General features: G+C 40.0%; 1 protein-coding gene across 11 annotated transcripts in view; it reads right to left on the reverse strand.

Annotated features, from left to right (window-relative positions):
- Positions 1-1,730: 1,730 nt before the first annotated feature.
- Positions 1,731-25,232, reverse strand: part of mcf2la (mcf.2 cell line derived transforming sequence-like a) — a 101,535-nt gene continuing 78,033 nt past the window's right edge. For 5 of the 11 annotated variants that reach the window (XM_072657432.1, XM_072657427.1, XM_072657431.1 and 2 more), the window contains exons 9-31: positions 24,289-24,403; positions 24,055-24,174; positions 21,508-21,699; positions 20,797-20,988; positions 20,204-20,363; positions 19,394-19,437; positions 18,334-18,410; positions 18,098-18,164; positions 17,903-18,018; positions 16,488-16,557; positions 16,206-16,298; positions 14,877-14,969; positions 14,448-14,573; positions 13,878-14,099; positions 12,613-12,705; positions 12,428-12,512; positions 11,726-11,908; positions 11,030-11,122; positions 10,096-10,170; positions 5,595-5,701; positions 4,944-5,056; positions 3,884-3,987; positions 1,731-3,158 (exon numbers count right to left, since the gene is read on the reverse strand). In XM_072657432.1, coding sequence (XP_072513533.1) covers positions 3,079-3,158; positions 3,884-3,987; positions 4,944-5,056; positions 5,595-5,701; positions 10,096-10,170; positions 11,030-11,122; positions 11,726-11,908; positions 12,428-12,512; positions 12,613-12,705; positions 13,878-14,099; positions 14,448-14,573; positions 14,877-14,969; positions 16,206-16,298; positions 16,488-16,557; positions 17,903-18,018; positions 18,098-18,164; positions 18,334-18,410; positions 19,394-19,437; positions 20,204-20,363; positions 20,797-20,988; positions 21,508-21,699; positions 24,055-24,174; positions 24,289-24,403 — 2,620 coding nt within the window. In that variant the 3' untranslated portion in view covers positions 1,731-3,078. Of the gene's footprint in view, positions 3,159-3,883; positions 3,988-4,943; positions 5,057-5,594; positions 5,702-8,381; positions 8,457-10,095; positions 10,171-11,029; positions 11,123-11,725; positions 11,909-12,427; positions 12,513-12,612; positions 12,706-13,877; positions 14,100-14,447; positions 14,574-14,876; positions 14,970-16,205; positions 16,299-16,487; positions 16,558-17,902; positions 18,019-18,097; positions 18,165-18,333; positions 18,411-19,393; positions 19,438-20,203; positions 20,364-20,796; positions 20,989-21,507; positions 21,700-24,054; positions 24,175-24,288; positions 24,404-25,232 lie in introns of all 11 variants that reach the window. The other 6 variants (XM_072657438.1, XM_072657428.1, XM_072657430.1 and 3 more) reach the window with 6 other exon arrangements.

Consider the following 25,232-nt stretch of genomic DNA (forward strand, 5'->3'; position numbering starts at 1 on the left):
ATGGGTGAAATATCATGACTCATCTGAGCAGTGTTTGAAACAGAGCCACTCATGTTACTGTTAGCAAGGCCAAAAGGGCCCAACACTGATACAGAACTCTGGTGCCTGTCTCTGCAATACCCACAAACATTACACTCTCCCTACTGCAAACTGCAAACTGACCGCTAGGAGGTTGCTATATTGTTGTTAAGCAATGCTTGCTATGGTGTACCAGGCGGTTGCAAGGACGTTGCATATATTTATGGGGCTCCCTAACAGTCTGTACGGGCTCCTGGCCTGACACAGTCTGTCCTAGCTTCTCCATCACAATGTCCTCCATGTTCTGTGCTTTCGCTATCTCTGTTGACTCCGCACAACGTCTGGCGGGTTTCCTCTCTTTCTACACCTCTAGCTCACCCTGGGGCAACTGAGCATGCTGTCTCACCATGGATCTCCTCTGTTGTGGACCACTGCATAATTCAGTGCGGTGTTGTGCTGCTGAGGATGAGTTCTGACCTCTCTTCCTTGATGCCAGCTGTGTAGATTTTGACAGTAAGCCATACATGCTACCCTAACGATCATATTTAAGAAGTAGTCATATCCGATGCTTTTTTGCACATCGAACCATCATGAACCATCATGCTAAGTTCTGACCCCAGCACAGCTTATGTGCCCTCTCTTCTACCTCTGCCTCTTAGGTAGTAGCCTTGACTGATGTCCAGAACACTGCTGAAGGGCCGTGGTCAGTGCCTTACAGCTTGGCGGATGCATCCCACTTCTGACACCACTGTAGCCTTAGCAGAATAGAAGACTTGGAGGCAGCCATCTTTGCAGAAAACAGGGAGCTCTTTAGAGTGAAGCTGGACAGAGAACTACCCTGCAGTCAACACAGGCCACTATGGTCTGCATAACCCTGCACAGCACTCTGTAACGCCAGCAGCGGACATCTAGGACCTAGGGAACATCCCATCCCATACAACATACCATTCTAAATCTGTGGGCATTAATAAGAAATTGGCCCCCTTTGCAGCTATAAAAGCTTCCACTCTTCTGGGAAGGCTTTCTGCAAGATTTTGGAGTGTATCTGTGGGACGTGTGTTACTGGAACAGAAATAGACCTTTCCCAAACTGTTTTCCGCAAAGATGGAAGCATACAATTGTCCAAAATGTCTTGGTATGCTAAAGTATTAAGAGTTCCCTTTACTGGAACTGGTAATCTTGGGTTTGCATGCTGAAACTGCCTTCTTCAAATCCCACCAAAGACTTTCTATACCGTGCAAGTTAGTGGATTGTGATGGCCACTACAGAATCTTCCAGGGCTTCTTCTGAAACCAAGCATTGGTGGACTTGGGATCATTGTCTTGCTGGAAGGTCCAATGACATCCAAGCTTAATTATGAAATGGCGGTCACTTAGTATGTAAAATGCTTGTCATAAAGGATTCGAATTATTCTGAGACTGCAGTTGTCATTAGAAATTGTATTTTCTATTGAATTTGGAGAAAGCGCTTGATGAGTTTTGTTAAGCTATTTAAACTTGTTTGATTGGTTTGTTGCAAACAACTGAAATGTTAAAAATGTCTATAATAAATGTAATTATGATTAATTTGTGCTGCAGTTTATGCAGAAGCTTACAAAAACTATAGGTCATTAGTAAAGCATCCACTCAAGAGTTGTACTGAAAGGTACTGCATTGCCCCCTAACCAAACGAGGGTTGACTGAGTGGCGAGGAAGAGAATGAAGCTAAGCAGAAAGTTTCTGTGGACTTTATTCAAGCTTAATTTCTCTTAATTCATACAACTCATACAACCTCTTAAATACATATGTACACATATACATAGATAGCAGTCACGTTTACCTTCATAACAACAATGACGTATGAAAATAGAGAAAGACAAGGGCAATGTGCCGTATAGAATGCATCCATATCGAAACATACAGTAGATTTTGTCATGATGTGATTTAAAATATAAAATATTTGCAGCGTTCAGCATAGAGATGTAGGAGACCAGGAAGATAAAACTATAGGGGGGGGGGGGGGTAAATTCAGGGTAAATGCTGTTTAGGCCTAAATGTGTTATTTTCTGTCCTGATGAAAATATGGAGCTTTGTGATGACTCGATTTTTATTACTGTGTGAATGCATTATAGATTAATTACTGGCCTTTGATTTCACATTTTCAATCAGTCATATGTGAAAGTACAGCATAGTGTAAGACAGTAAAATCTGTAAAAACGTAAATAAAAAAATCAATTATTAACAACGACCACAACATAAAATAGTGCAGACCAAAAACAAATAAACCAAACAAGATCCAGGTACAATGACAAAATCCAGTTCTGTGGAAAACATGATTTAATATACAATACATACACAGTTATTTTAATGAAAATGAGGTAAAAGTTAATAATATCTGTACAAATCTTATCATACAGGAAATCGCCCAAAATATACAGCTGTTCCCCATTAATACATACAGTGAATGGGACGGGACATTTTCACAGTTGTTTCGATAGCAAGAAACCAGGCACGATTCCAACAATCTTGATCCATATTACATAACGGTGCATTCAGGTGTTCCTTCTACAACGCTGGCGAGGGGAGCTGGATTGTAGGAAGAGAATTGGCCATTCCTGAAAATAGGACATTCCAAACGGTTCTGGCGTTCTCAGTGCAAAATCTTTAAAACCAAGCGGAAGTGCAATGGTCACAGCTTCTTGCTTTCGTAACCAAAGACTGCTACAGTTGCCATTTCTTTACATGCTCGGGCCCCTGTGTGCTCTGCTCTTAATTAAAACTATGATATATTGAAGATCCTGAGGGCCACACGTGTCCTATTCTCTTAAAACAAAGGTATCAGGCTATTAGGAAAGATGATAATGCCATCATTTACTCAAAAAAAGATCAGCAAGCCCAGCTTCTTCCTTCTCTCTTTTGCACACTTGAGTAGGAGGAGGTGAGAGGTGTGACTGAAGCAGAGTATTAACCAAACAGATATAGGTTTAAATTGTGGCTCTAAATACAGTACAGGAAGGAGCTGTCTCAGGAGAAAGTGCAATGTGTAGGAGTTGCCACCAGACGGTGCTGTAGAGGAGTGGCCTCATGGTTTGATGTCAGAGAAGCTGGTGTAGGTTTCGCTGCAGCTGGACGACGTGCTCAAGTTTCCTGATCCGCTGCCTTCTAATAAACAATAACACACAGAAACATCAGTCGTTATTATAGTACACTTAAAACATACAGACTATGGTTGTCTTCTGAAAGCACTATGATCAAGAAAATATTCTACTACCCTACAGGAAGACCTACATAGCCAATACCATGACTTACACAGACAGGGGACAAGGTTAATGTTTACCATATCAAGCATGTTTATTGTGCTGTAAGTACACTATATGTCCAGATATTTGTGGACACCCCTCTTAATGAACTGGTACTTTAAGTTACACCCATTACCATACACAGGCATGCAAATGCACAAACATACACAGCTTGTCTAGTCTCTGTAGAGAAGTATTGCCAATAAAATAGGACTTTCTGGAGCAGATAAGCACGACTCTCGGCACCATGCCTAATGCCAGGTGTGGGCTAGAGGGGTATAAAGTCCCCATAATTGAGCTGGAGATGAAAGCCTTCCCTGGATAATAGAGACAGTTACTCCAACAAAAGTAACCCTTGATTTCAGAAGAAACAACAAAGGAGCAGTGACATATTTGTTTGCTTTTAAGCAGTCCCACAATAAAAAAAAAAGAGAAAGAAACGCAGATGGAGATTAAGCTTCTGTGACATTTAGTATTTCAAATTCCATACATTGACACACAGAGGATAGCACCTAATTACCAATAATGTCCCCAGACTGTAAGAACATATGAGCAGAACGTCACACTGTAAGGGCTGTGCTGGCTTACCTGAGCTGGTGAGAGACTGTGAGGACTTTGACTCTCCGATCAGAGTGAGCAGATTGGCAGCAGGAACCCAGCCCTCCTTGCTGTTCTTGAGGTTACGTACAAACCTGCAACAGTCAAAACACACACTATTAGAATATTGCATGAAACTAATTTAAACCCAACAGGAATCTTAACAGAAGCTTCCAAACCACACACTACTTCTAACAGTACTATGGCTAATACTACTGCTTATGCTTTAACTACCATTACTACCTCTATTACTATTACTACTAATCATACTACCATTACTACGACCCCACTTCTATTACTACTTATAATACTACTAGATCCAACACTACTACCCATGATCCTACTGCTACTACTACTACTATTTCTAACAGTACTACTAATACTTTAGTACTACTACTACCACCACCACCATCACTACTACTAATACTACCACCACCACCACCACTACTACCGTTACTACTGCTACTAATACCACCACCACCACCACCACTACTACTACTACAAATAGTAATCTTTACTTATACTGTTTGTATGACACTTTTAATATGTTAGTTATGAAATGTCAAAGTGCTTTACACATATGCCTTTAATTCGATTCTTATGTCAAAAAAGCTGCTGAATAACAGTGACTTCAGTATGCACACATCTCTTCACACAGCCTGGAATTCTACTCATATCATTTTTGTACCTAATAATAGGGTTAATATAGTAATATACAATAACAATATTACTATATTATCCCCATAACTTTCTTAGCACCTCTATGTTTTACACATCTCTTTTTTTTAATCATTGTATTTTTTTTCTTACTCATAGCTAACTAAAACAACTGAAAGGTGCAGATTGTAAATGTTTATTCAGACTAATATTTGTTTTTATAAGTAGAGGAAAATATTGTTTCTTGGTTATCTTCAAAAAAGGTATATTTGTAGTAAGACCCTTTTGTTTTTTACAGAATATAAATAGTTGGAAATGTAACTATGTAATAAGTATGTAATTACACAACAATGATCTCCACACTCCTAAAGTTTAATAACAGTTATTGCTTTACCATTGTCCGTCACTGCCCTCTCGGACGAGCTGCACCATGTCCCCGCTCTTCACTGAGAGGTCCTGAGCTCCTCCTTTATCATAATCTGCCACTACCACATACCTGCCTGGAGACTACACACACACACACACACACACACACACACCTGGTTATAATATTTACAACCAAAATAAAGCAGTGCTATTATAACAAATGCTTTCCTGGGCTGTTAGCGCTTAGGATGAATTAACTCTAAATTTAGCACATAATTAGTGTTCTATTCTATTCAGACTCAAACACAGAAAGTAAATGTAGTAAATTGAGAAATTGAGAAGAACCCAAAGAAGTACCCCACTGTCCACACAAAAATTACCTCTGAGCAGAGAAGCAGTGGAATAGACAACACTTCTTCTATTCTAACAGAGATAGGGTGGTTCACTGGTTTTAAATATTTTAATCATGGCCAGGGTGTAAACTTTCAATTGGTAAAGACAATGCAGTTTTGCTCCATTACAATTAGCCAAATGAAAATAATATTTCTACTACTGCTAATACTACTGATTATACATGCTCCAACCCATAGAGGGGAAAACCGGACCACTTGAACACACCACAAACAATGTCATCCGACTCGACAGAAACCGATGACAGGACTCGAGTGTGTTCACTCACCAGTTTCTTGCCCTCGTCCTCAGGGTCAGAGTTCAAAGGATCCTCAGCACTGGAGTAGCCGTCGTTTTCCTCTGAGGCGTCCATGGAAAGAGAGGCCTTACTGAACCCTGCGAGATGGAAGAAAAGGAGAGAGGGATTATAAACAAAGTGTCATGTGCATGAATGCGGCCCTTTCGGTTATTGTGAGAAAACTAAAGAAGAAGTGGTTCGTCAGTGAGATGGAGGGATGAGGGTGAAGGAGGAAAGGACAGGGGGAATCAGAGACAGATCTTCTCTTTCCATCACTACACTACTTCATCGTGACCCAGCTGAACAGAGGAGCAAGAACTGCACTGCACACATTTGTTCTCAGTGTTGCTTTGAATTCAATGAATGTCTTTGTGCCTGTGTGCTCCATGTATAAAGAACATCAAGTCATTTGTGAGAGATTTATAAACATTCATGCTCACACAACCCCACAGTGCAGTGACTGTGAATTAAGAACATGTTTGAGTGTCAGAGAAAGGGGTTCTTCACTGAAACAGCGGTCCACAATCCTCACTTTTTGATGATTAGAAGTTAGATATAGTCCACAATAACAACCATCTTCTAAATTTATGTCCATATTACTACTTTTGTCATCTCCTTTCTCATCTCAACTTGCTAGGACGATGCCACCAGCACTAGAAGGGTGAAGCACTTCCTCCACGACACATGAATCCAGCCAACTGCATCCTTTGGAAATGTCCACAATGCAACATCACGCTTGGAGGAGAACACTACTCGCCCATTTGTTTCAGCTAACCATTAGTCAGCTAATGGTTCCCAAAGTCAAGTCTGTTCAGTCAACAGCCATCTTTGAAACATCGCCAGGCAGATCTCCACATCAAGTAGGGACTTTTCCACTAGCATGTCGACCCTCTTGCTCATTGCATAACCAGCAAGCTAACTGGTCTCTTTTTTGTTGAAGGGCGGGACTTTATCCATAAACAGATGTCATGTTTAGTGTTATGAGAACTTTCATTCATATTTCAACTATTCTCCTCATTTAAAATGTTTCTGCAGAAGCCCATGTTGGCTGGTCTCAAGCTGAGAAGCTTGTGGGGGAAAGAGGGCCAATTATATACACAACGGATGATCACTAGCAATCTCCTAATTAACTATATTATACAGTACATTCCTATCTCATTAAAACAGGGAAATTCTAAATTTACAGCTGATATCTTATATAATACCTTATTTGTGTTGATAACCAGAAGACAGAAGAGGATTTACTTTATAATGATTTTTGAATTATGAATTTGACAGTTTCATCTTGTATTTGTTGAAGACAAAATGAGCAGAAGTTAGAGTGAAGAGTTAGAACTGAATGGAATCTAATGTAGATTAAAATTTTGTTTCATTCATTACATAACCAACAATATACTTACATAGGACATTCAGTCATATAAAATGTACAGTAACTACAGCTAATTTCAAAATTTGGACACCGCTGACCAATTGCCATGATTTTGTTATTTGCTCTACAGAAAATACTTTATACTTATAGTAGGTACTTAAGTATATTTAAGTATATACTTATATACTTTTATTTTTTTTATTGAACATATTTGAACATAATATGTTCTGGTGCTGTTTGCAAAGCTTATAGAAGTATATGTTCTGTTATATGCAAATATATAAATATTGTGCTCCAAAATGTGATGAAAAACATCACCTTTTTAAGTTTCCCGTGCCATTTGAACAAGGGTGCCAAAACATTTGCATAACAAACTTCTAAGAGTTAACTGCAATGTAGCTCTGTAAAGAGCACCCCTTTGCTGAACGCACTAGGCTATACACAAAGTACACTAACTTCCACACAGTGTTTTGTTAGGATTTTTGGTAAAACCAATGACCGGGCAAAACCATGCTTCGAAAGACAGGAACGTGAGGTCCACATGTTCATACCACACACACACACACCAAACAGCAACCTATCTCCTTCAGGCTGAAAAGGAGAAACAGAACACGCCCTGTTGAAGGCTGCTTCTTGCTAAACGGGGGCGGTTCCCACTGGACCAATGAACGCGAGGGGCCTCAAGGTTTTAACCACATTATACAGCCTCAGAAATGAATAGCTCCTCTTAGAGTGCATTACTTGTGGTTACTATTACTTTGCAGTAGTTGATTACAGTTGGTAGGTGGGCCTTTTGTATGTGACCCAACTGTTACCCAACTGTTGTTCTGGCAGCAGGAAGCAAGATCAGAAGCAGAAACCAGCCAACTTCAAACCCACAACAAGCAAACACATGCAGATACGGTCAAGAGTGTCCCGTAAAAGTGGAGCTGCCAGTGATTTCCTCAAGTCACGTTCTCCTGTGTGCAATCAGGCATGCATGATTTCAAGATTCCTCTGTTTTAGGTACAACACAGACACAACTGGGCTGATTTCCCGGATAAAGATTAAGGATGACCGGCACAAAAGCATATTCTGTGTGGAATGACCACAAGAAAAGTGTTCTTTAGTCTATTTAGTCATTTAAAGAAAGATTTCACCCAAAGTGCTAACGCTGCTAATAATGAATGAACACAAGAGGAAGGACAAGACAAGCTTCTTGCTCTAATGTGGTTGGAGATAATGCCAACCAGTCCCCAGTAGTTTTTTCATTCATCTTAGCCACATTAGCATTTGTGGGGCTGCTTGTGCTCGTGTAATCTGGTAAACCGCTCCTTTGTGTCTTAGTGAGGAGGTTTTCGGTGAGAACTGAAGGAAGAGGTAGTAGTGAAAAGGTCAAAGACCACCCAACACCGAGCAACTGTCTTTACCTCTCCGCTTAGCCTGTAAGAGGCTAGAAGTGCTCAGCCATTTGACTCTGTTGAGGGTGATATGGGCACCAGCATCTGAGGGAAAGGGAACCAAATCAGAGCTTCTCGCCGACAATTCCCTAATGTTAAAAACAGCTGGCATCTGTTTTTTTGCTGTTTGAGTTTAATGTGAAGTCATCTGGTCACAATGTAGACATTCTTTACTGTAACATCCATCAGCAGGGTTAGAGCCCATGTCCATATTTATTTATATATTTTTGTTATCCTATGAGCCACACAACAAGACAGGTTCAGAAGCAGGGTCCAGTGACAGGAGAAAAAAAAATAAATAAATAAATATTCTGCTGCATTCTGAAACTGAAATATAGGGGCTGAACAGGTGCGGGAAATATTTTTGTTATTTTCGTTTTAGCCGTTTAGCCAAAAATGAGCATTATCATGACCTCATCCTTTATTGCTATCTTTGTTGTGGTCAAAACCGTTCGACTCTGAACTGCCCTTTAGTGGATGTATTGCTAAACATCCATGCCAACGTAAAGGACTTAGAACTATGGGGGCAGTGACGGTTTCTAATTTTTGTATTTAAAGGGAGCACAAATGAGCCTTAGATGAGCATAAATGAGTAATTGTCATATCGGTTATGATAGTCTGTAAAAATCTGTGTTTTCAATCAATTTCAGATAAAAAATAACAACAATAGCTTTGTTGTTTTGGTTGCTAACAGTGATCCTTTTCTCAAATTAACCATTTTCATACATCGTTAGAAAGATATTGAAGAAATACCCAAGAATATGTAGAATCCAAATATCAGAAAATGAAACTTTTGGTGTTATCTTAGTTCTGATTGGTCCATAAAAATGGGCATTTTTGGGTATATAACACTAGTATGGTTTGGGCATACAACACTATTTTTTATAATGATGCCGTGAAGTATTTTTATTTTTTCTTCTTTTTCATTTTTCCCTTTTTTCACCCAATTTGGTGCTGCCAATTGTGCCCCTAGCACTAGCAATGCTCCTGACACGTAATCTCCTCCTATACATGTGAAGGGGAGAGAACAATGCCAACTGTGCTTTCTCGGACACCGGTTGCTGATGGCAAAGCAGCATGAATCAGGATTTGAACTCATGACCCCTTGGGCCATAGTGGTAGTAAATTAAACTCAGAGTCCCATGCTGTGGAGAGTTTGGGGTGCAGAGGGGGAATCTCTCTCTGAATTCTCTGATTGCAGTAGCCTCCTCAATCAACTTTAAAAATGCTACTTGATTTATATGAATAAAATAAAAACATAAATAGAAGCATTTCAAAGTTTTTAAGTCATTTAAGCGTGTAAATAAAGTAAATTAATGTTTTGGCTGGCTGTCCTTTACTGTGTAGTTCAAAATGCAATCAAGATGCCATGGCACGCTAAACATTTGTAGGACGAATAGGCAGATACAGGTACTAAGTACTTAGTACAAGTACTAAAAATGGTAAACTTTACAAAAAAACCACATCAAACAAAGTGAGGGAAATTAGTTTTACATTAAACTGGGTATTTAAAAGAACTAGTCAACTAAGTAATTGATGATGGTTGGAATATATCCAAATGTCAAGTGGCACACAAACAGCTTAAATGATATGTTTAGAAATCAACTTCTGTAAAAATAAAAAAGATGAGCAACCAATGAGAGACTTTGAGGGATGGTCTAACGGGTTTAAAGGGCCAGTGTACCTCTGAAGCCAAATGGTGTGGGATCGCTCTTAATCTCATGTCGTTTGGTTTTGTGGTCAGGACTAGTGGGGGATCCTGGCAGCCGGACGAAAAAAGACGAAGAACAAGAGCAAAAGGGAAAGAAAGAAAGAGAAAGAGAAAAAGCAGACGGGGAAGAGAGGGAAAACAAGAGAGCATTAGCTGCTGAAAAGTCTGAATCAAAAACCGGCCCCCTATGGTTTAAACAACTTCTACAGGTGACAGACTATTCTATGGGTCGCAAATGTTAGTGGCTCTAATCTACATGTATCTTGAGCTACTTATCTACGGTACATCTAGACCATATAGACAACTGCAGTATACCTGGTGGACAGAGTGTGACCATGGGAAGAGTTAGGCTTTTACCACCAGGGGGCGATAGCAGCTCTGCACCAGGAATCAAAGCTTCACTTTAGTGTCATTGCAGGAACGTTGTCTTCTATATTACTTCTACTGTATTACTGTAACAAGAAACAGTGTCTTCCCTAAAACTCCCTACAGAATAGCTGAACAACACTCCTAAAAATAAAAGTTCCAAAAAGTGTTTTGGAACGATGCCATAGAACAGGGATGCCTAATCTAGGACCTGGAAATCTACCACCCTGGACAGTTCAGATCTGACACCCCTGAATATCTTCATTAACTGAGTCAGGTTTGAGCTAAATGCTAGACCAGGATTGGGCACCCCTGTTAACACAAACCACTACGGCTTTCCTAAAGACCCTTTCAATATATATATATATATATATATATATATATATACACCTTTTTAAAAAAAAAAAAGAACCATTACTTTTAAGAGCGTAGCTACCAGCCATCAATAGAGACTGGTTAACAGTTATGATATCCTAATGATTCCTGTTGGAATTGATGACTGATGGTCTAGGGGAGAAGAAACACAAGAAGCCCTGAGTACCTTTCTGACTCTTGAGGTTGCTGAATCCCTGCAGTGTAAAGCGCTTTTTAGCCACCGCTGCCCTGTCTGTGGAGGGACTGATTACTGCCTCATCTACAGAGCATGGAGATAGAGAGAGAATAATAGAAACAGAAGTAAAGCCAGAACAGGAAGGAGGTAAACAGAGGAAAAGAGAGCAAAAGGTAAGAAAGGACAAGAAGCAAGAAAGATAAAGTTGCAGAGAAGATGACCAATAAGAGAAGATCAGAGTGAAAACAAAAGATTCGTAACTGCAGAAGAAACACAGCAAGAAGAAAGAGTCATACTGCAGGCAGGAGGCACTGGAATGAATGCAAGCTTTTAGAAACAGCTTAAGGGCAACATTTCAAGGCTTTCTACTACCCATCCCAAAGGTAGTGGATGGAGCACCATCATTCCAGAGGACACAGTTCCACTGTGTGGAACAGCTAACACTCCGTGGCTAATGGACACACATTTACATTTATCAGATTTTTATAAGCTTGGGCAGAGAAATCATCACACTGTGCCTGGACCAGAACCATATCCTAGTAGCAATGCCTCTAATTCTGTAAGAACTGTTTGTTAGTTTGCTGGCCAGGTCTGCTGAAAGAACACAACAGGGCTTGATTCTGTATTCACATTCACAACAGTGCTGAGGTACCTCCTGGATGGAAGGAGAAGAGTCAGCAGGCTCACCTTTGACTTTGTCTGTGTTTTTTGAAGGTGCTAAGCCGGAGTCTGTAACACAGAGATCCACCTTCCTCTCTTCCCCTTTCTTCACAGTCTTCTGATTGTTCTTGAAGGGACTGAGGCTAATGACAGCGCTGTTGGAGGTGGGCAGCGGAGAAACCTGCTCCGACGTCTTCTGCTGCCTTGCCTCTGGGGTTTAGAAAGGACACAGTAGCGATGTTTGTTAATACATCTTTCCAGGTATTTACAATGCGTCTCAATATAATCTGGTATGAAGGATGAAAAGGTGCTGAAATGTGGCATGTAGTTATAATGTGGATTTTGGAGCACATTTTACAGCAATGGTAATTTGAAATGTTTTTTGGCTCAAAGGTGATTATTACTAAAGGGGGGATAAAAAAGGGGATAAAAAGTATGGGGTATAGCTTTTGCCTTTATTTGCCTTTACTTTTAGTAAATTACTTTATATGTTTTTTATATAACAATAAAAGAATAAAATATGTAATTGTTTATATGTTTTATTGTGGAGGGTGATAAGGGGGTGTGTAAGAAAACCAGAGAACATCTGTCTGGGCAAAGAGATATTTCCTGAAAAAATGTCATTCTGACAATCCACTGTCTTTGTACCAAAACACCAAGTGCCTGTCTTCCAGATGTGTTTGTGTAAACTGCAGAAAAGCTCTATCTCTATCTCTCTCTCTCACTCACTCTCACCCCTGCAGGCTTTTAACTGGCCAGTCAGAACTTTCCGGATCTCGTTCACCCACGCGGTTTTGATCTCTGCTGTGGCTGCCTGAAAAAGAACAGAAAAAAACATCAGATACATCAGTGTGGATTTATTCCTGCGTCAGCTAGAAAGCAGCTGTTCTACAGGGAACAGTGAGAGAGCCCACCTGCACGATGTAAACTTCTTCCCGCGAGTTGCACCAAATCTCAAATTTCTTGTTGTCTCCTTTGGCATTCTCTGTGATGCCAACAGCACTCATCTTTTGGAAACAAGAAGAGTTTATGTGTGGGTACTCTGATAGGTTTCTGATTGTGAGTAAATAACTTTAATATTCAGCAAACTGTGAAATCCATATATTGGAGTCACTGTGTAGTAGCACTAAGATTGACTCCTTAAACCCTAGGCTTATGTTAAGACGAGAATTTTAAGACATATTAGCCAGCAACTTCTACAAATGATTCAGTATCTATCATAAATGGCTCTTTTTCTATTATAAATGACTCAGTAACTGCAAAAGTTTTGTTATTACTATAATTTATTCAGCATCTATTACAAATTATTGAGTACCTGTGATAAATGATTTAGCATGTACTATAAATGATTCAGCATGTACTATAAATGATTCAGCATCTATTATAAATGATTCTGTAACTGCTATACATGATTCATATGTATTTTATAAATGATTTTGTATCCATTAGATTCAGTGACCACAATAAATGATTATTGTGGAACTACTATTAATTGTTCAGCACCTATTATAAATGATTCAGTATCTAAATTATTCTAGTCACTATACTTGATTCAGTCACTGCTATAAATAACTCAGCATCTACTGTAAAGGATTTAGCATCTATTATAAATGATTCAGTAACTGCTATACATGATTCAGTGTATTTTATAAATGATTTGGTATCCATTAGATTCAGTGACTGCTATAAATGATTCAGGAATTAAGTTATTCTGTAACTGCTACAAATGATTTAGCATCTACTATAAATTAATTTAGTCACTTCTACAAATGATTCAGTAACTACTATAAATGATTTAGCATTTATTATAAATGATTCAGTAACTGCTATAAATGATTCAGCGTATTTTATAAATGATTCTGTATCCATTCGATTCAGTAACTGCTATAAATGATTCAGACACTGCTATGAAATTATGTGGTTTGAGGGTGAGGAATGGAAATAAGGGAAGTACGGGAAGTACATTCAAGAGAGAAAACACTCTCGGAAGCCCTCAGAAACCCTCCAGATACAGATGGTATCTGTCTCATGGTCTCATGGTATTGAAGTAAATGTGTTATAATTTACACTCAACACAAAAACAGACAAAGGCAAATAAAGTCTCACATGGAGTCAGTGTTTAAACAACACAGGCTGCACCTTAAGTGTTCAGGAGTGTTTAAAAGTAGGAAAGTCTTACGTTGAGTGAGTGTTTGAAGCTGTAGGATGGTGCTTTCTCATAGCCCTCGCCGTTCTCCTCTCGCTTCTTACAGAAGAGCAGTGCTTTCTCGTGCAGGAACAGGTGTCGCTGCATTGGCTTGAAGCGGGCCAAGTCCTTGACCTTGGCGTGACCTTTCTTATGCTCTGTCCACACGCTGAACGAGCCCTGCATCAGCAGCCTGCCCAGCTCACTCAGATTTCCCTAGTGAAAAGACAGAGGTCAGGGGTGAGGCGGCTGTTTGAGATGATCACAATGACGCCGACATGTGAAGTACAGGCATGATTTATCGTGGCTGTCAGATATCAATGCAGGAACATTTCATGATGAATGGACACAACCAACATTTGAAAAAACAAAACAATTTAAGTTATTAAGTTATGAACTTTTTTCCTCAGGTAATTTTTCTAAAACACCGGGGTTCATGACATTTGCAATTGGTACACTATTTTATGCTTTTGCAGCATTTTTAAAATGTTGTGACAGTTTTCACAGGTAGTAGACTTGATCTATGTTTCTGTAAATAGAAATAATGCTTTTGTGCCACTGTACCTCATATCCAGTGATAGCAATAAGGTGCATGGAGTCGTTGACTGCTTTGAGGATGCCAAGGATGGAGGACAGCGCCTCCTGCAGGTCTTCTGAACCCTCACAACCTTTACTGTACTTTAATAACTCCTGTGTGTTCCGAAACATACATATACATGTAATGTAATAATCCACCCAGTACTAACATGTCCCACCTGAATAAGTGCATTTATGTAATAACAACTATAAAATACTTGTAGTTCAAACCAAACTTTCTGAACACAAGACATATTGACAGCCTAACCTTACTGTATGGTACTTAAAGAACTAGAAAAAAGTCCATTTTATTAGATTGGCTTTGTAGATTAGTCTGTTTTCAGTGGTGTTCTTGCTAACTTGCATTTTTGCATGTATGAAAATAAGATGAGAGCTGTGGGAGTTGTGGGTTGGTACCTTGAGTAGGAGCTGGTATTTGGTGATGCGCTGCACAGGTTTCAGCAGGTACGAGTCCAAGCCCAGCTTGTGCTCCAGTTTTTTCTGGCATTCCTACAACACAAACACACACACACACACACACATGGAGAGAGACACATTAACACACACCTTAAATACCACAGTTCCTCAATAAACACCCTCACACACCTGGAATATTGCACTTTTCCAAGAACTATCTATACACACCCTGCTCTAGCAGTGAACATACAGTGAACAACTGTTAGCTCAATTATTGCTAGAACTAAATCATAAATTAGTCACCTTTCCCCTTATTGAACCTCCCACACCTATATTTATACAGCACAGCTCATCAACCACAGTCTATCAGTCCCAACATTTCTGTTCATCAGTTATTCCAGAACCAACAGACCCATTTAATACTCTGAACCTGAAAACTCGGGAAGGGCTTGATAATTAGCTTTTGAGGTTACATAAGTGAGATTTAAAAGATTGTAAAGTGGGGTGGTACACTAGGATCCAAGTACAAAGTATATACTTAATCCTGATCCAGTGACATACACTGTATGGACAAAAGTATTGGGACACCTGTGCATTCATTGTTTCTTCTGAAACCAAGGGTATTTCAAATAAACAGTTTGTCCTGCTCTTGTTGGAGTAACTGTCTCTACTGTTCAGGGAAGGCTTTCTACTAGATTGTGAAGTGACAAGAGCGTTGGTGAGGTCAAGATGTTGGATGATCATCCCCCCACCTCATCCCAAAAGTACTAGATGGAGCACCATAGCAACACATTTCAGTGCTCTACAGCTCATTGCTGGGGGTGTTCTACCCTTCTAGCTCATGCCTGGCATGGTGCCAATAGATTCAGTTTATCTGCTCCAGAGAGTCCTATTCTGGGTTGGGCAGTTGGGGATGTGGTGGGGTAGTGATCAAACATCCTGATCTTACTAACCTGTTGCTAAATACAATCAAATCCTCACTGCAGTGCTCCAAAAGCTAGCAGAAAGCCTTTCTTGAACAGTAAAAACAGTTACTCCAACAAAAGCAGGATAAACTATTGTTTGTTTTTAAACATTTGATTTCAGAAGAAACTATGAATGAGCAGGTGTCCCAATACTTTTGTCCATTTGGTGTTTAGTTTATAACATTCAACATAAACGTTTACATGATTTCAACAGCACTTCTTAACAGCAGTGATTAAATGCTAAAGGCTCTTTAATGTTACGCAAGACATAACTTCAGATAAAGGTTAATGCATGTGTGGTGCACTGACTAAGCAAACGTGGATGTTTGTACAGTTCTTCTCTGAAAGGGCATGTAAGGATTACCTGGAAGAAGGCGCAGTCGGAGCACTGTCGCCATAGCGACTCGGAGCGCGGCTTATTTTGACAGTACTTCTCATAAATCTGAAGGTCTGTCATCTGACGGAGGAAAGCACAGAACAAAACAAAGAGAGGAGGAAAGACACTATCAGTCTATAAGAGCCGAACCGAATGAAGGGCTGCCAAATCTTTACTGATCCCCAGTTAAAAGAGCTTTACAGTTCAATTACAAGTGCACACATGCACAGCTCTGCACTCTTCATTTCTCTATATGTTTAATATGCTTACCCTTTCCAAGAAGCAGCGGCCCACAAGCTCGGGGCAATCCGTGTAGGCTTCCAGCTCTCTAAGGAAAGTTCTGGAGCAGACACAAGCAGTGTAAGTGATGTTTAACGAATGATAATTCATATCTTTAAAAGCTGAGACACTGAGACAGTGATGGGAAGGCAGTTCAGCAGAAAAAAAACTAAATTCACCACAATTTACCCCAAATGTAGCTGATCAACCAAGGCATGTTCTGAGGTTTGCTTAGTTTTTCAATGGAGCTACCGTACAATGGGGCTAATGAGTAACTGAAGCTTATGTAGACCAGTTAGTGCTTTTTAAATGACCGTGTCAAACAGAGTAAGAAAACATGAAAGCAGGTGTATCTGAGATTACTGAACAACTCGACACAATTTGAGGAAAGTGTTTGATGATTTAAGCATGTAGTTAATAAGCACTATCAATCATTAGCCCGGTAGCTCCAGTGCATAACTGAAGAAGCAAACTACAGACACCAAAAGTGTCTTGGCTGAGTGACTAGATTCGGTGTAAAAAAACAGCCATGTAAATGATTTATTTAGCTAAAAATTGCTTTAAACTCTGATGACATCTTACATAAAAAAGTCATGGCCCACACCTTACTAAGTCATGGCCACAACTTAGTAAAGTGTGGGAATGAGATAATTAAGTCATGGCCACAACATAGTAAGGTGTGGGAACAAGATAATTAATTCATGGCCACAACTTAGTAAGGTGTGAAAATGAGATAATAAAATTGTGGTCATGACTTAGTAAGGTGTGGGAACAAAATAATTAATTCATGGTTACAACTAAGTAAGGTGTGGGAATAAGATAATTAAGTCATGGCCACAACTTAATAAGGTGTGAGAATGAGATAATTAACTTGTGGCCACAACTTAATAAGATGTGGGAATTAGATAATTACGTCATGGGCACAACTTAGTATGGCATGGAAACAAAATAATTAAATCATGGTCACAATTTAATAAGGCCTAGACATGAGATGAAATCGTGGTCATGACTTAGCAAGGTGTGGTAACAAGATAATTAATTTATGGACACAACGTAGTAAGGCGTGGTAACAAGATAATTAATTCATGGTCACAACTTAGTAAGGTGTGGGAATGAGACAATGAAGTTTTGGCCACGACTTAGTAAGACATGGAAATGAGATAATCGGGGTCATGACTTAGTAGGGTGTGAGAATAAGATAATTTAGTCATGGCCACAACTTAGTAACGCGTGGGGACAAGACAAATAAGTTTTGGCCACGACTTAGAATCCTGTTCCTACGCTTTACTAAGTCGTAGCCATGGTGGTTTTATTTATGCAGGAAGTCACCAGCGGGGCTCTGTATTAATCAGTACTGCTATTTGAGTATATTCAGTAAAGAAAGGTTAAACAAGGCTAACGCTCACTTGTTGTGGAACTGGTAGATCTCAGCCATGTTGCCGAACAGAACGTCCTTCTTATTGTGGAGGGTGATGGGGATGAGGTGGGCCATGCTGGGGTTGTCCATCTCATCAGCGTAGCCCTGGAACACAAACACAGAAAATGTGTTATCATGCACACATGTGTGTCATTGCAGCTAATATGATTCCAGTTCCACGTACCTGCAGTACGCACAGCAACTCCTCCACGTAAGCTCTTTCTGTCTCCAACAGCTCGTTCATGACATGCCTACAAAAAAACACAGAAATCTGAATACCCTCACCTTCCCAGGCAACTTACAGAAACACTGTAGTGACTAAGCTTTATTATTTATCAACTAGCAGATACCTAGCAGATACAACCCTACCACTACTCATACTAGTGCTAAAAGCATGCATGCACCCTGCCCCCAACTGACCGCCTCAGTACAGCAAGGTTCTCCTCCTCTTCTGACAAAGATGGTGGTCTGCTGCCATTCTGGATGATTGTGTCTCCCTGGAAACATGCACACACAAGCACAGTGCATTAGCCCTACAGGTACATCAAAGTTCACATATTCTGGAGCTGTCATAATTTTCAGTTTATCACCATTACAATAAAGTATTATTGTCAGTCCTTTATAACCGCTGTCCCAGGTTGACCTTTTAAACCCTTTACGATAGTTTGTAATGCACTGGACTGTCTCGCAGACTACATCAATAAACAAAGCCGAGCCCTAACTAAAGCAACAGCAAAGCGGAGCTCCAGCTAAAGGAGACAGCCTCTCCTGTAACAACAATCTACAGGGTTTATGAATGAAAGCTAGAGGCTGATTGTATCTATGAGATGCACAGTTTTGTGCAAAGGTTTTAGGCCCCTGTGAAAATAAGAATGAAAAACCGGCAGTGTTTACTTTCTATATACTTCCTATATATATATATATATATATATATATATATATATATATATATATATATATATACATACACACACACACACACACACACACATACACACAGTAAAAAAGTATTGGGACACATGCACATTACACCTACAGGAGTGCTTATGACACCCCATTCTAAATCCATAGGCCTTAATATTGAGTCGGTCCCCCTTTGCAGCTCTAACTCTGGAACTCTGCAGTTATTGAGTCAGCAGAGCGTTGGAGACTTCTTGGCACTATGCTCCACAGTACTCTGTGACCGTGCTCAACTTTAAGTGGTCTGTCACTTTGTGGCTGAGTTGCTAAATGCTTCCACTTGTCAATAATACCACTCACATGATTGATGGTGGAATATCTGTGGAAAATCAGTGGTGGGATCCTATTAGATTACAGCACCATTCTGGAATTCAGTGGCCCTTTTTAGAGCCACCCATTCTTTTACTGCAATGACTGCATGGCTAGGTGCTTGATTTTATACCCCTGTGGCAATAAAACAGAATGATATCATATATATAATATATATAAAAATGGGGCTATGGTCATCCTATATACTTACTTTTTGCCTGCTGATGATGTCAGATGAATTCTTCTCCCTATGGGCTACAGGAAGAGGGCAAAAGGATACAAATTGAGCATTATATGGCATTAATTCAATCTTGCAGTACCTTCTGCAAGTGAATAGTAATCTAATGCCCCTACTAATAAGGCTAATAGGACCTTAGCACCAGAGCTGATAAAAGATGCCAATTATCATTGACATTTTCACAAAATCTAATATATCCATAACGGTATATAAAGGAAGACAACTTTGGACCATTTAATACAAAATGCCCACGTAATGTAAAAGGTACCTGGCTTTTCAAATTATGTAATTAAATAATAAAAACAACAACAAAACTACAATGTTTTCATATGACTTGATTTGACACTTACTCATTCTTTGTGCAGTTTTGCAACACACCCACTAGATGGCAGCAGTGGAGACAAAGTGAGTGCCAGTCTGCCTCACTAAGTATGGACAGCCATAGCCTCATCTCACGTGAGCAAGAGTGAGGAGTGCTTGTACATGATGACATTGAAGGGACACAGGCACTACTGCATTGCAGTTATGGCTGCTTGTTCAATAGATGTCATAACAAAGCAAGACTTCTAAGTTCTAAGTTTCTGGTCATCTACACTGAAAACAATGGCTGCAATCCAAGTACCTCCACAAAATACTGGAAACTCTGGCAAATGGAACACACTCATTCTCAACACAGACTCAAAATCCTTTTCCTCCATAACTGATGTTAGCGGAATTAACCAGATCTTGGATCATCCACAAAAGGAACAAGCCCTGAAACCAGTGTGGAAATAAGAGTCATACCAGGAGAGGAGAGTGGTGATTTGATGATGGCCTCAGGTCGAGGGGCGACCGGTTGGACTGGCCTTGTCTGCTTGGCTGCTAGCTTCTTCAGGCTAATCCTCCTCTTCTCAAACATCTCCTGCATAAAGAGCTGCTTTTGGAAGACCCGTTCCACCTGCTCCTGTATCACACAAACACCACAGAACACATGAATGTCAGAATTATCAGAACGTATTGGTTAGGTTTGCTTGTACTAATAATTTGGACTGCTGAATTGAAGCTGTGACATTATGAATTTGAGTAGAACTGCACTGCTAAATTTCAGTGGTGAAATTCTGACTGCTGAATTTAAGCATAGAAATTCTGACTGTTGTATTTTGAGCACTTTGCACTGAAATTTTAGTTGTGAAATCTGAACTGTGGGATTATAGTAGGTCGCTAGTAGTAGCAGCCGATAAGACAACAGATGACTGGATGGAATTAGAGCAGGGACACTTGCACTACTAAATTTAATTTGGAAAAATTTGCCGGACTGAATTTGAGCTGTGAAATTATGACTGTTGAACTTGAGTAGAGAATTTTCAGATTTCAGTTGTGATATTTGGACTGCTTACTCTAAAGTCTGCTGTCAGTACAGACTCATAGTCCCTCCAAATGCCATTCAGGTCCATCAGCTTGTGCTGATTGGCTGTATCCAGGTAGCGCTCGATCTCCTGCAGTGCTGCCTCAGCTCCATCCTGAGACTGACACTTATCAACAGGCTGAGATGCCAGAAGGTAAATTCCATCTTCACACCATTTGGTGGCCTAGAAAGAGAGGGAGGGAAGAAAAGGAGTAAGGATGTGTAATGTATTAAGTTATGTAATGTACATATGAGAGATGCTACATGTAGAATAAACATATTATTACCATGTATTAGCTAATCATTAACATAAAATACAACTGGTCAAAGAGAAAACAGTAATAGAGAAAATGGAAGACGGATGTTTTTCTTTCTTAGTAGTACATTATTACATATTGTCTTTATAATGGACATGTTAATATAGATGGAACCTTTCTTACTATAAATGACTAAACCTAAATGGTGAATGGACCAGCAACAGTCTAAAATAACTAAATAATTTCAAAACAAACTTATTACATTAACTTACAGCAAGAGAGAGCTTTTCCTTCTCACAGAAGGGTCCAATTTTAGAGATATGAGGTTTTGTTTTTGTTAACAGCAATTATATGCAAGGTATGTGAATATTAGAGTGAAGAATGGAGGTGTGGCCCACAAACTGACCCACAGTTTGAGGGTTTAAGAATGTGTAGTGGAGACCTACTTTCTCCAGGCTGGAATGGAGTTCCATGGCTTTGAGCAGGTGGGCCTTTTTGGCCTTCAAGATGGCTCCCACCTCCTCACACACAGCCCGGAGCTCTGAGCATTTGGGGAGGATGGAGTCCACAGCGTAGTGAGAGCTTTCAATCAGAGTGTCCCCTTCACAGGCCAGCCCCAGCGCACGGTCCAGCACCTCCTATATGTACACACACACACACACGTTTACATATAGAATTACAGTTATAATTAAGGTATACCATGCCATCACACATGTAAACTGTGCTTCTACCCTGTGCGTGCTCCAGTCTGCTGTGTTTTATCAGTATTTATACTGAGGCTAATGGGAACCTGCAGTCTGCAGCATATTACTCCCCTCCCCCTTCAGCCTATAGCACCAGCACCCTTTAGATAGATTCTTTCTTGCACTCAAATTACTACACACACACACACACACACACACACACACCTCTCACCCACTAAAACCGACAGCTATCGTTGCAGTTCAGCAAACCCTAGCATTGCTTTAAAACCCTCTCTGGCTTGAATCCTCCCTGAATGCATTTCCCTGCATCTCTCTCCCTCCCTTATTTCCCCCCAAATGGCTCTCTTCTCTCTTTCTCTCCTCCCGCTTTCTCTCGCGTGTACAGTCCCTCTCACTCTCTCGCTTTCACACACACTCTCGCTCTCTCTGAAGGTAGGCTGCTAAATCATTTGAGAGCAGAGCTAGCTAACTGTTTACATGTCTACATTAGACTCTTCATTCTTCAGGGTACTGCAGATCTTCTACGTCTATATATACACTATATGGACAAAAGAATTGGGACACCTGCTCATTCATGTTTCTTCTAATATTATGGGTATAAAACAAGTTTATCCTACATAACAACAATAATACTATACCATCAACAACGCTACACCACCACCAACAATTATACTATACCACTAACAACAATAACAACGCTACACCACCACCAACAATAATGCTATACCATCAAGAATAATGCTATACCACCAACAATAATGATAAACCACCAACAATAATGATAAACCACCAACAATGCTACACCACCACCAACAATGATGCTATACCAAACAATGATGCTATACCACCGATTTCATTCAATTCTACACCGCCAACAACAACAACATTCTATCACCACCAAAAATAATGCTATATCACCAACAATGCTATACCACCACTACCAACAATGCTATACTAACAACAACAATGCCGTTCCACCACCAATGCTATGCCAAAAAGAAATGCTATACTAACAGTATTGTTAAACCAACAATAATGCTACACCAACAATGTTATACTAACAACAACACTATACCACCACCAACAACAACGTATACCCCTTGGTAGTGCAATAGATTAAAACCCTGCCCTGCATTCAGGAGACTGGGGCTTGATTCCCCATCTGTGCAGAAAAAACTCTACCAATAAGAGTCTTTGGACAAGACATTGTATTCGTCTAAATCTGTAAGATGACTGGACCCTGATGCCACTCTGGATAAGAGTGTTTGCTGAATACCATAAATATAAACATTGCTCTTAAAGAATAAATGCTGCTAAGATCACTTAGCATTATGCTAACATTGGCACATCAAATAGACCCACAAGCTATTATTTATTGTTAGCCATGTTAGCATTTTTCACTCGGTCAGGTTTTCACTTAATGCTAGCCAAGAGTGTAGAAGAGAGCTGGATATTGAGCAGATGACCAAATTAACCATAACTGGGAACAATAGCGCTAGATACAAACAGAACAAAGACCATGTGAACCGTCTGCTGCTGCATCAGCCTCTGGATGCTGTCTGGCTGATTAATAGCTAATGGCATCAAACACTTCCTTAAGGCCTACACAGGACAGAGTGCAGAAGAGTATCTCTCTCACACACACACATACACACACGTGGCCCATAGTCAATACTGTCACTATGATCGATGAGCTGGTCTGCTTACGGCTTTGTGTGTGTGTCTGTGCTGGGAGCGGTGTGTGTGTGTGTTCTTACTCTACTGCACCAATTTGAATGTACAGTTCCAGGGTGTAATGAGCTGGCTTGCTATAAAAGATATACATATTTATTCAGCTCTGTGTGTGTGTTAGAGACAGGGTGAAGAATGAGGGATTATTGTGTGAGTGTGTGTAGTCTACAAAAGCAGATCAAATGAAGGTCCTTCGTACAGTGGGTCAGCAGATTCGCAGTAAAGTGGCAGGCGCAGTCATTTATGGCTTAGACAAAGAATAACCTTCATAAATCACTTGTTTTATGGGGTTGAGGTAAACAATATACACAGATCAGCCATAACATTAAAAACACCTGCCTAAAATCGCATTGGCCTTCGTTCTACCACCAAAACAGCTCTGACCCCTCAAGTCATGGACTCCACAAGACACCGTATGTAAATACATGTACAAGACAATGTAAATACTACTTTCGGACAGGTGCCATTATAGCCGGATAATCAGTGCCATTTCCTTTTAATGTTATGGCATATATGTACCTATTATAATCTTCTTATGCATTGTTTAATCATACTCACACATGTTCTCTCTTCATGAGTGGTCAGCTCTTTCAGGATGTGCTCTCCATGGGCGGGGCTTATGCCCACCTCCGAGAAGCCAGACAGCTTGTCAGCTACCTGATCCAAATAAGCCCGGACCTAACAACACACACAAACACACACATACATGCACGAGTTTGTATCGTAATGCTCCTATGTCTTCAAGTTCACAAACATATAAAGTGAAAAAGAGGGCGGACGGGGCTCCCGTACCTCCCTGAAGTTGTGCTCAAAATGGCGGAGCTGCAGACACTGCTCCAGCTTAGTCTGATGTCTATCCCAGAAGTCATCAAATGCTGTTTCTGTCTCATCTAACTGACCCAGCAGCCTGTGTAGAGAGAAATAGAATAAGTATTGTAGCAAGTACAGAAATGGGGGATGTAGGGGTATATGTATTTGTACCAAACCATTACAGTATGGGGGTATTAACTTGGTACATGCAATCGCAAGAAGAATGCATGGCATTTACTATTATGATAAATACAGTAAATTCACAAGTGTGTCTTCCACTTAGGAATCTGCAAGGCACTGGATTTGTACAGAATTGTGGGAACTGTATTCTTGTTTACCCCCCCCCCCCCGATTCTAAATACATGAATAGTATTATAAGTAATTATATATGCTACAGAGTAAATATATACACACACACACACACACACACACACACACACACACACACACACACACACCTACTTTAGAACCTAGTTCAATTCAGAAAAAAGCTGACAAACCACCCTCACAAGGAGGCATGCAAACACAGGCTTGAGATGCCACTGGAGTTTTTAGACTGTACTAAAATGCACAGCCTCTTCCCACAGACCCACACATTACATAACCCAGGCCTGTTTGAGTTATGAAACACATTCACACACACTGCAGACCTGTAGTTCTGAAGCCACAAAAAATGAGATGCTAAACCCCAGGATTATTATTCATAAATAATAATAATATTAATTCTTCACAATAAAGTTTATTATTTAGTTATCCATACTAAACTACATGCTTGTAATTTAAGATATGTATTTTGGGCACTTTTGGTGCATTGTGATATTAGCAACTGCCATTAAAACTAATATGCATGGTTTAAGAAAACATATAGGCCTTCAGAGTTCAGAGTTAAAAGTATTAAGTTAAAGAGTTAAAGGTCACTTTTCCAG

Source organism: Salminus brasiliensis, chromosome 15 (genome assembly GCF_030463535.1).
Source record: "Salminus brasiliensis chromosome 15, fSalBra1.hap2, whole genome shotgun sequence".
Taxonomy (NCBI): Eukaryota; Metazoa; Chordata; class Actinopteri; order Characiformes; family Bryconidae; genus Salminus; species Salminus brasiliensis.